General features: G+C 31.9%; 1 protein-coding gene across 7 annotated transcripts in view; it reads right to left on the bottom strand.

Moving 5' to 3' along the window:
- Positions 1-11,838, bottom strand: part of LOC120779428 (protein pangolin, isoforms A/H/I/S) — a 268,570-nt gene extending 256,732 nt beyond the window's left edge. The window contains exons 1-4 of one of the 7 annotated variants that reach the window (XM_040111655.1): positions 11,056-11,356; positions 10,139-10,160; positions 9,108-9,391; positions 8,830-8,916 (exon numbers count right to left, since the gene is read on the bottom strand). In XM_040111655.1, coding sequence (XP_039967589.1) covers positions 8,830-8,916; positions 9,108-9,155 — 135 coding nt within the window. In that variant the 5' untranslated portion in view covers positions 9,156-9,391; positions 10,139-10,160; positions 11,056-11,356. The other 6 variants (XM_040111659.1, XM_040111660.1, XM_040111654.1 and 3 more) reach the window with 6 other exon arrangements.
- Between the last annotated feature and the right edge of the window lie 1,001 nt (positions 11,839-12,839).

Raw genomic sequence — 12,839 nt, 5'->3', positions numbered from 1 at the left:
TGTGTATATTAGAGCGGGTTGTTTAAAAATGGATCATTCTGAACAACTTTACCTATGGATCTAAAACCGGTTTCGAGTTTGCGATTATTACGGCGAAGTTTTTTTAGGTATCATACAAATTTGATCAGTTTTTGGGACATGCGAATGAAATTTAATACGTAAATGCATTTTGATATTCTATTGGTCATTTGTCGGAACGTTCGAATCGGGCAACTATATCACATATCTTCCATACAACCGAATATTCAGAGTTTTAAACCTCGGCTAGAATATCGCTGGCGATACCGGGTTTAGACACTTAGTATCATAGGCAAAGTTGTTCGGAATGATCCGTAGAACATTTCCTAAATACGTGATTTTGTAGAAAGAAAATCGTCCCGCACATATATAGTTTATAGGGTCTCTAACGTTTCCCTCTGGATGTTACAAACTTCGAGGCAAACTTAAAATACCAAGTTCTAGATATAATAAATATATTTCGTAAAAACGCACCCTAATATACATATGTGGATGACCAAAAACTCACACTAATATGGTCCATATGTACAAAATGTCTCAAATGTATGCATAAACGTAATGTATTTACCTACTACATGCTTATCTCACTAATGCCCAAGCAGTTTCTCACGGACAAATAGCCATCCGTCCGACGCCCAAGTTGGTGACGGTAACCGGGCAAGGATTTCCAATGAAATGTGAAGTGAAATCTCCTAGGTTTCAAGAATGAGTAAGAAGAAAAACATGCAAGTCTTACAATTCGTTCTACAAAATATGTTTATAAAATAAAGCCTTACAGGTAGTTGATTTTATGAGCAATACTACGAACGTTTGCTTTGTGCCCAAGGTCGTGCGAGGCATTGTCACAATAGGAGGTACATACCATTTATTTTCTGTTTGAGTTGTTGTTTTTTTTATTGAATATAAGAAATAATTTTCGAATTTCCACACCGTGCAGATATGTAGTTCTTTTCCTATACCAGGTCATACTTAACGACTTGTTGAACATTTTTGAAAAATTTCCTACCAAGACAAATTTGGTATATTTAAACAACTAGCCAAAGTACATACCCATACATCCCTATAAGAAGGATATGCACTCACATATAGATAATTGGTATGGGCACTTGCGCCTAGCCCGCAAACGTGATAATTTGCTTGAAGCGGAAGATAAAAACCTTGTCATATGTAGTACATATGTAAATCTTGGTTTATACACGGACATTTTCGTGGCTCATTATCGGGAAATTCTCCTTTTGTATTACCGGTTGTATTCACATGAGCGATATGGGTTCGGCAATTTGCCATTTTTATTAGTGAAACACACTGCAAGCAAACCGTTTATTGTGACATACCCTTTGTTTTTTGCGCTTAGTTGTTTCATTATGAAATGTCACGCAAAGCTTGGTAAGTTGTACGCTAATGGCTCTTTATTCGCTCATTTCTAAAATATTTCTATTATACTATGTTACATATATTTTAATAATGCCTTTTCATATTACATACCAAAAATAAATGATAAAATTCACATTTATAAATATTAAAAATATTTATTCGAAACCAAGCCCAATTGCAACCTTGAAAAGAATTTCAAAGTGGAAAAGAATGCCGATTTTCGTAGCCGCGAACGGGGCATCTCGACATTCTAAAGTTTATGGCATACTAACTGTCAAATCTATTGTATTTGTGGGCATTTGTTGTCATAACATAATCATTCGCGTAAAGGCGTCGGATAGGTAAGTTCGAGCTGATGTAGCGCATGTTTTGAGCTCTTGAACTGTTTTAATTTTTATATGGATGAAAAAAGGAGAAATATAAGTTTTTCTTCAAATGTGTTTCTTAAAAAAAAGTAATCTTTTCGGACTATAATAATTGTAGCATAAATTGTGTATACCAATTAAAATAATAAATTTAATATGAGCAATGATATTTTGATTTATGCTTGTATAATTTTATTAAATGTAAGACTTTTTATATTGAATTATTTTGAAAATTACTTTACATTTATAATTTCACAAAACCGTCTTAATACTCGCTCTACTAAATTTAATATTACCGAAATGAAACTGCCGTCGGTATATGTTTGTGTAAGCGGGATGTGTTGCCTCTTCGAAATTTTCATAGAAATGTAAACTGATCTGTCAAACTGCTGAAGTGACAGTCCATTGCGTTCAATATATGATACTAATTAGTATTCCATAAGCAATATGGAGTCTTCACAGGCAATACGCACAGCAATAAAATAATTTACAATAAATTTTTGCCTGTCGAGATGGCCCGTTATGAACAGGATTACAAAGCGCGTTGCCCGAGCACGAGCAAGACTGCATGCGCATATGGAGCCCTTTGTCGCTCAAACTGGTTTTTGGTGGCAAGGGGGCGACGATGAAACACGAAGAGACCGTGTCGCTTGTAATCGAGTGAAAGTGTAAACACAATGGCTACGACAGACTGCAAACTACATCTGTCAAATATTAAAATACACACGTTCTTATGGGCAGTGTTATTTATACAGCTGCACGACTACACGACTGCAGGCCGACAGTTGTCGTTCTCGCTAACTTCAATATCCTCCTATTTTTGCCAACGACAGTACGACGACAGTAGAGTTGACAGTAGAATGGAAGATATAAAGAGGAGGTAGAGTGGTAATGCCACTAATATGTAAAATGTAAAATTATTCACAGCTCTAACGAACTTGATGTTATTTTAAAAATAATAGCATAAAATAGCTATATTATAGTTCTATTATATCATTTGTAATAACAATTGATAATTTAAAGCAAAAATATTGATCTATTTACTTATTTTTGCATAAAAAATTTCACTTTTGAACAAAATATTAAAATTTCATTTAAGTGAAAGGTATTAGTATGGCCACAACGAAATTGTGTACATACAAAATGGACAACTGCGTTGTTTTGTGTACATGCCGGCCATTGTGTTGTTGTTGCTTCTCAAAATGTACATCTAGTAAGATGAACAACGACGTTTTCAGTTCACTGTCGTGCCGCTGCAGTCTGTCGTAGCCATTGTGTTTACACTTTCACACGCTTCATGTTCTTGTTCGTAACAGTTCTCTTCTACGCAATTCGGTATTGCATAGTGTTGTCCCGATTTATTCATTTTTGATGGCGACCTAAATCTGCTTGAAAAAAATATAAAAAAACTCATTTGAATTTTTTAGAGAATCTTTTTTTCACATAATAAATTAAATAGATAAAATCGAGACGAAACTCCCCCAAGCCTGTAACATTATAATTCTCAATAATTCACTTGAATTTATACCTTACATATTATGAGGTTTCTTAATAAAACTCAGAGAGTATCTACATATCTGGTGATATGTCGTAATACCAATGCTGGATAAAATCGGGTCAATGCACCCCTTAGCCCTCATAATTATAACTAATGTATTCGCAAATATCAACTTCCAGTTGGCTTTCTACTATCTATATCGCTGTTTTAATACTCAAAACTCATTCTTACATAATAATCAATTTTACATAATCGTTGGATAAAAACGTACATAAATATTGGGCATGCATGCAAATGTATGTATACAGGTATACAAACGTACTTATTTACATACATACCCACACATAAGTTTACAGTTGCTACATTTGCGTATTAAGAAGGAACTAAACGTAATTTATTACTTACACAACTCCCGAAAAGTTTTCGTTGTCCTCGACTATTCGCATATTTTTTTGTATTAAACACTTTTAGTCTATGTTTCTTTCTTCTTGTCGTTGAAAAATGCATTTTTCTTTATACCGCCAATCTTAAACATTTTACGAAATAACTTTTACTATATTTTTTATTGTGAATTTATGAAAAACACGGCTTTGAAAAATATTTTTAGTTTTTGCATATCTAAACATATGCTTTAGAAAGGTATATATAAATTAAAATATCTTTAAAGCCCAATGTATACATGATGGTAACAATTTTAGTTACATCTGAATGTTATATACAAATTTGAATAAGTGCGTTTGTCGAAATGCAATTTGAAGTTGCAAATTACTATCTATGATTTATCGTAGTTGTTTTCATACACTGCGATCGCCCAATTAATTGTATTGCCACACCTACATTTATATGATTACAAAATATATTATTACATACTTATGTACATATATAAATGTATATTCAGTTGATTGATGACGCTAGAGTGTGGATAGTTCATAGTTGATTGTAGATTACTTGATTGTTGATTGCTGATTGTTATGGTTGAATGTTGTTATTTGAATTTTGAGCTAAATTAAATGTTCTAACCTAATTTATACGTATAAAAAAGATTGTGTTTCTTTAATATAATTCGATATCGCTATTTTTAAAAAATGCGTAATTGTGTGTTAATAGATATGTACTTACAAAAAATAATTACAATAATATTATTGAAAACAAACCTTATTTAATTATGTTCGTAAGAAAGGAAATTATATTTCACGAGTTTTTCATATGTATATAATATATATACATATATATATTAGACTTTTTTGTAAGCTCCACTTAAGTTTAATTTTTTGCCCTAAAACACGTAAAAGTGGTTTATTTAAATTTAAATCGTGCCTAAATCATAGTTCTTTGTTCATTTATACATACATATAACATGGAATTTTTTTATATTATGCATTAAACAAGTAAACCTTCAACCTTAAAGACATTATATTCAAGTAACAAACTTTCCGTTCAATAAAAATGGCTTTTTCACTCCTCAAAAATTTATATGTAGTTAAAGAATAAAATGCACTGAGGCTCAGTAATTCAGCCTTTTCGTAAGTTGTGCCCGTTTTAACAACGTAGAAATAACCATGCGATTTGATTTGATATTTATTGATATTTTATGTTAAAGACAATTTTTGTGACTTGAGACGATTTTGCTATTCTGTAAGTGACAGTCACAATATCCATTACAGTTCTTTATTCCGAGAAGTTTTTACACTTGAATGAAAATAAGTATGTCAATAACAAATACTAAACTTTCTATAACATAGTCAAAAAACATAATTAGCAAAAAATCATAATATTTACGAAAGTAAATGTAAAATGGATTTATTTTTAACCTTTTTGGGTTTGAGTTACTTACAAAATATAAAAAAACGACAATCGATTAATATCTATGATGAACTCTATGCAGTATATTCAAAATAGCAAACAAGAGTTCATTTTCGTTGTGTGACCTGCTAACTATCAGGTCACAAGTTTGAGACAATATTTTGAGACTGTTTAGTGAATAGTAACTAGTCACAAATTGAGACTTTACCTCAAAATGTCTCAAATAGTGACTAAAGACTGCTTACAGAATCGCGCTATACGTTGTACTCTTTTGTTCGCATTTGAGCAATGTTGCCATTGTTCAATTCATTTTCAGTAATAATTTTCCATAATCAAAAAATCGAAACTAAAATCCAACTATTAAGATTAGTCGAGTTAGTTTAAAAACATATCAAATATATGCTAGTTTATTTTTTGATAACTACAAAATACTACAAAGAGACTGGCAACACTGCTTTGTAAGAGAGCAATCAGTTAATTCGTTTCTACGAGAAATATCCAAGATAGGTCCTATTAGCTGCTATGGGAGAGATAAAGAGATCCCCAACTCTCCTGTCACTGGAAATGTGAAAGCCGCTCACCTACCGAACTTTGACAGTTGACTGGATTGGGTAAGTTTTGACGTTTCGCAATTGGAATGACTGGAACGGTGAGAATTAAATTATATCAAAAATATATGTGAACGGAGAATTTTGCTACCGCCGTTCAAAATCGCTAATAAAAATTTAAAACAATGAAAATCAAAGAAAATGCGAAATTTAAATATATTTCATGATCCTATTTGCATAGTAGAGTTATATTTCAATTAGAAATGATTAAATACATTTATTAATTGAGAACTAACAGGCTTAATTCACCTTATTAAGTATTGAAAGATCAAAAGTTAGTTGTTTTAATATACCATAAAATCATAAAAAAGGATTGGAGTAGTTTCTCCATATATTAAAAGTCCAATATATAATAATTTGCAAATGCCGAAAAATTATTATTTTGTTCGATCTAATAAGTTGGGCATCCACATTATCCCTGGCTATGGTCTACGGTTTTGCGTCGGTTACTAATTGTAGTGTAAAGAGAGCTACAGACTTCAAGCGACATATGTATGTCAAATACACAAGTTTTTATGGACACAGTTATGTAGCCGTATAGCAGTCTAAATAACTATGTCCTTAAGGACGTGTGTATTTTAATATTTGAAAGATGTCGCTTGAAGTCTGTCACTCTCTATGTGTTCAGCTCACAATTGAGCATGTATCGTTTGGACAACACAGAATTTTTATGGTACTTGATGCACATTTGATGCATAAGTTCATTTGCTTATTACTTTTAAAGGAATGGTTTTATAAAAAAACAATCGTCAAGATCTTTTTTTAGTGCAGAAGATTTTGTATATACATTTATTTTTGTTTCCCAAAGGAAGGATTATTAGCTTTGGAAATAAATAAATTGATTGCAAGAGATCAGAAATCTTAAATAATTAATGTTAAATAGATCAAAAACAATTCGGGGCAGATATACCTGAAACTCAGCACATATTAGTGCAGCAAGTGGTGCGTTCTACAAGGCCTACGTTACTGCAAAACTCTAATGGAGTTTGCTTGTCTACTCCCGCAATACACATCCACACGCAAGTTTGACATGAATAAAAGAAGTGCGAATATTTGAGAGTAATGGCTACAGTGTATAGGTGTAGTTGTGTTTATATTTGTACTTTGACATTTAGTAGTTAAGTGTTGTAAGTTTGAACGTTATTCTCGTAAACAAGCAGAGGGATAAGAAAATACTTATTGTAAGTTAGAATTTGGTGTTTTTGTCTGTTCTGCTAAATCTATACTTCATATAATAATATAGCATTGCTTTGGACAATATTCCATTCCAATCATGGTAATGATTTTTATGCTCTTGCAACCAGTTGTTACAGAGTATTTTAGTTTTGTTCACCTAACGGTTGTACGTATCACCTAAAATTAAGCGAGATAGATATAGGGTTATATACATACATTTATATATATATATAAATGGTCAGAATGGGGAGAAGAGTTGAAATCCGATTGACTGTCTGTCTGTCCATCCTTGCAAGTTGTAACTTGAGTAAAAATTGAGATATCTTGATGAAACTTGGTATATAGGTTCATTAAACTTAAAAATTTCGAGTTCGTAGATAGGCGTAATCGGACAACTGCCACGCCCACAAATCGCCATTAACCGAAAACATATCAAGTGCCATAACTAAGCACTAAATTAATATTTAAAGATACATAATGGTGCAGAGCATCGCAGTAGCAAGGGACATCTGTGTGCAGTTTTTTTCCTTTTTCAATAGCTTATATTTACGAAAATCGCCCAATTTTTCATAAGTTACACTGGTAGAGCCCCTTAAGTAACAGCAACCAAATTTACTGAGTAGAAATCTTATAAAAACATCTACCGACAGTGTGAAAATCGATGTAATCGGAGGATAACCCCTATCACTTTCCATATAACGGTACTGTTAAAAACTACTAAAAGCGTGCTAAATCAATAACTAAATACGCCAGAAACATTAAATTTTACCACCGAGATGGGAGCGTGCGAAAATTGGACGATGGTCGTGGCCCCGAAATTCTGACAGAAACCTTTCCTCATAAAAGTAATTATATGGGTCAAAAATGGGTTGAATCAGGTCAATATTGCTCTGAGCCCTTATATACCTAATGAACTTTCAGGTGAGTTTACACCGCATATATGTATTAGTCAATATGTGAGTTGTCTCACTGAAAATGGAAGAGTATTTTTTGCTCAGAACAGTGTATCCTTGTGCCGAAAATGAATAAAATTAGGAGAAAACTTGACCAAGACCCCATATAACTATTTTTAGAGTTTTTGAACATTCGGCTGACTTTACTCCATATCACATATATACATAAGTAATTGTATGTAAGGTACCTCACTACTACCCCAACTCCCATATTCTTGTATGTATAATGATTTTCGTTTTTCTAACAAACCTTATTTGTCTGTCAAGGTCTGAGTTATATATAGTATTTGTATATATATAATTGATAAGATTTCGATCCTCTGGTTGACGTTTTGGGCCTTAGAGTATATCCCTGGCTTTGATTCTTGCAAGTTGCAAGAGTATAAAATGTTCGGTTGCACCCGAACGCATCCCTTCTTACTTGTTATATGCAAATATTTTATAAGGTCTTTCACGTTTCCGTCTGTTTCTACAACTAGGAAACTTCATGTTGGGTATGTTAAGTTCGGGGTATAAAAATGGTTGCAAAAATCGACAACCCCTAATTAAACTATAATGACGTATTGCGTTTACATAAATACATAACTACAATTTTGGTTGTGGTCCCATATTTTGCGTGCTAATCAATTGCATATAGTAAGAATCGGTAAGTATACATAAGTATATAACTTATTGGTTTTATACATGCATGACTTCGTTTACATACGAAAACTTTTGTTGATCATATAAACTATGAATACAAAAACATATGCATACATTCTATATGTGAACAAACCTAGCATATTTAGAAAGGTAGTAGGTATGTAGGTACAAGATGTGTATGAGCAATAAGCAGCACAAATTCTTTGGATTCGTTTTAAAGATATCGACGTACTTCCTGCTTAAAACAATAAGAATACAGCGATGTAAGGCACAGTGTATCTATGTTATACATGTGTGAGTATGACAACAAAGCAGCAAAAAACATTTTGTACTTAGTGAGCTTTTGAGCGTATCTTTACGCAATTATACACGTAACTATGTTAAATACTTACATTTGTGTGAGTTTTAAAAGGATGCCTGTATGAACTCACATTCAGAAGTACATAATTATGTTGCGGTGAAGTCGTTGGATACACAAACTGATTGGTGTAACAATTAAGACATGTTAGGTTTCAATCTAATTGTGAAATTATCACGTACTTAAAGTTAAAGAAAGCAAAGAAAATACTGAACTAAAACAAAAGTGTAGTAAAAAGTGAAATTAAAATATTTCAATAAACAAAAACTTAAATGTGGCAACGGTTGTTAGTTAGTATTCTTAAAGGCTCACATATTTAATGTAGTTATCGTTATGCATTTGAATAACTGGATGAATCATTTGTTTAACGAAATTCTGTTTTGTGTTTTATTGCACTTTCATTGACACTTCGGCGATTGCTAAGTATTTACAGTATTTTTTACTTTTTCAATTTATAACATATTTCGATTATCTTTAATTTAATGTTTTGTTTGTTTTTCTTGGTATTTTTTAGCATTGCGTACAAATTTAGGTACATAAATGTTTTGCACAATCAGAGTTGTATTTACATCATTCCAACTTCGATTCATTGATATCTACAAATACACAACTTTATAGCATTAGTATACATTGAGGTATAAAAATGTTGGTTTAGTGCTATTACAGCCGCATTTTAAAATTAAAAACTATCTTATTGGTTTGTGGAAACAGTGAAACTTTTATTTTCATTTAAATTTTTATTAACAGTTTACAACGCATATATTGCATAAGTGAACAACCATAGTTTAAGGTGAGACTAAAAATGTGTGCAACCAATGTAAATGTATATTGTCTAAAAAAGTTACACACCTAAACGTTTTAAAATTTCTGAAGGTCTAGTGAGTGCCCAGAAAGCACAATGGAATGATAGATTGTGTTCATTAGTTGGCTTAATGATGCCTAAGTAAATACCTCATTGTTTATCAATTCTTGGATAACACGGTTTTCAGTTTTTTTTTTATTAAAAACGATTTCAACGATATTTCAAGATTTTTTATTTATAAAAATTCTGCTCGTTGGATGCTTTTAATACACGAATGCTATTGAACGAATTCGCTTTATTTTATCTTTTAATCGTTTTCATCGTAATGATATTTTTCATTTCATCTATGCCTAAAGCTGCCGAACCATTGCTTTTTGTATCGGATTTATCTGTTGAGTTGGAAGGCAATTTTTTAAAGGAATATGGTTTTGGCGGTTTGTTATACGGAGGCTTTATTTTAAAGATATTTGATGTGGTAATGCCTACTTTCCCATCTTCCGGTTAAAAATTGTTAGGTTATTGTTTTTAATCTTGCACATACAAATTTTAAGCAGTTCACGGTTCTTGAAATTCAAAAAGAGAATTATTTAGTTTTCGAAGAATTATATATACCAATTTATACTATAATGAAGTTTATGAATTCAAGGATTTTCACACAAACTCGTTGGATATATGTATATATCTCAATACAATACGATACCATACTCAATCCTTAAAATAAAAATACACATACATATGTATGTATGTTACAGGTTTTGAGTACTTAGGTTTGCAAATTGCTATTATTTATTGTTGCTCTAGAGCTAGCGCAGAAATCTGACGTAGAATATGGCATAAAATTTTAAAAAGTACTTTTGGGATGGATTGAAAATAAAATTATTTGGTCCGGAATCACGTGAATATCTAAAACATACATACATACATACATATGTATGTATATACATGTGGGCGCTACCCTTGTAATCTATGTTACCGGATGCGGCACAGAAAAATCACACCAGTAGTTTTGGTCTATAATATTGTCGTAGTCAGAAAGCAATCTTCTCTGTACATCTGCACGTTGTATACACTTAAGTTTTAAATTTTATTGTAATTTGCACGTTGTAAGTTTGTTGGTTAAAATTTATAATATTAGTGAAAAGATTTTAAATATACATTTTTTCTTTTGCCGGCGGTAAACTGTTGTAGTCATAAATTAGTTAATGGCGGTTGCAAAAACATTCCAAATCGGGCTGTATGCTAACTCACTCATGCTGTACGCACTTGGAGAATTATTTAGGTGTGATTGTATGTATGACCGCACTTATGTATCTTTGCATGTACTCATAAATTACAACAGTCAATTGGCAAATTAAAACACATATACAACCTCACACGTGCGCTCTTTGATTAACCAATAAGTGGCATTATAACACACACTAATACAAAGGAAACAAAAGTAATAGGTTTTGGAAATACCGTCGGCATATGAATGCGGGACAGCGTAGCCACTCGGTCTTTCATTAGTGCTATTATTCGTTGTCTGCGAAATATGTACCTAAGACTTTTTTTTCGTCGGTCAACAAGTGTTTAATTAAGTGATTACCACGCGTTTACTACCGAAACATTGAATAACATAGGACGTTCAAAAAATAATTTACACAATTTACAGCTGCCAATTCGTGACATAACATTTGAACAAATAATACGCTGCCACTGACACTTTTTCTTTTATTAATCATAAAATTCTGCCTTAATTTATATATATATATATATTTTTGTTTAATTATACGATACGATTTTATTTTTGATAATGATGTAGCCGGGTTGATTGCACGCACCGCACTAGTATGTTGCCTTGCAGCACAAGTTGAGGGTGTACACTGTATATACAGTCAGCCATTGCTTACATTAACACCCCACTATTACGGTCAGTGAGTGTTGAAAAGAGGCAAAAGCAAGAGCAAAGAATCAGCAAGTAAATGATAGGGACAGCGTTGCTGACAATAACTACATCTGTGGTTGGCTTTGGCTACGAGGCACACAAACCAAAGTGCTCATATACAATACATTTCTTTGTATATAGTTTTCGTGCATATGTGTAAGTGTATAAAGTCACTGTCATCGACATTGTTAAGAAATAAGCGAGCGAGAGTGCATTACAAGGCGTATAGCGCAACGAATATGGCGCAAAAGAAATTCGGTGAGAAGAGACAATTTACCTAGACGACGTAAATGACAGCAGTGGGGGAAATCAGTGCTGCCGTTTTAAATGCATAGACAACAGCTGTAATACTTTTGACAATGATTATTTATTATTACATGTATTTTTCTACAAATATTTTATTACTTTTTGACGTTAAAAATATCATAATGTTTTTTAGAATTTCTTCACTAACTGTCAAATACATATGTATTTAATTTTTTTTTGGTAATTCTACCACACATAATAAATCAGTGGGTCTGAACATTGCAGGAGTTCTTTAAACAAACAAAACGATAACAATAGTTTTAATAAAAAAAACGTAATTGCTTGGAGTTTTAACTATCAACTAAATTATGTAAATCGAACAAAATCCTATAACGTAGTATATTTAAGCTCAAACCGCATGCACAAATTATATAACAAACTTTAAAGTTATATAAAATTATTAGTAGTGTCATACTTTTTTAGGTTTAATTTAATTATAATTGTTCCAAGCCCTTAAAATCAAATCAATAAAAACATATTTACATATCATTAATAGTTAATATTTTTCATTTTTACATTAGTTTTTGATTGAATACTTAACTTCACGTGTCCTGTTACTTTGAAAATGAAAAAGTGAAACAAAATGGTTTACTTTCAACATTTTCTGGGATACAATATTTATCTGCAAAGCGGCATCACTGGTTGTCCCTTTATCGACGTCTAGGAGTGAAGCAACAACGGCAAACCAAGCTATGCTGGCTGGCGTCGTTTTTGCAGTGAACAAAAATTCAACTTAAAATCAGGTAATGCAAGTCAAGCAAATAAACGGTGAATGTCTTATAGGCCATTTCCTATTTGGTTGTCTACAACTGTAGGCCTCTAAATGCACGTACCGATCGCCGAACGCTCTTTACTAAATAGTAGTGTAAAATGATATATTGATTTTTTAATTAATTTTTCTGCTGCATAAAACTACTATTATATAAGTTTTTTAATAATGAAATATATAATATTCTTTAAAAATATTTAATGTGCCTTAAAAAAATTACATCGCATTTTTTGCGTAGAAAAA

Source organism: Bactrocera tryoni, unplaced genomic scaffold (genome assembly GCF_016617805.1).
Source record: "Bactrocera tryoni isolate S06 unplaced genomic scaffold, CSIRO_BtryS06_freeze2 scaffold_11, whole genome shotgun sequence".
Classification (NCBI taxonomy): domain Eukaryota; kingdom Metazoa; phylum Arthropoda; class Insecta; order Diptera; family Tephritidae; genus Bactrocera; species Bactrocera tryoni.
This window is presented reverse-complemented; position numbering and strand designations above follow the sequence as displayed.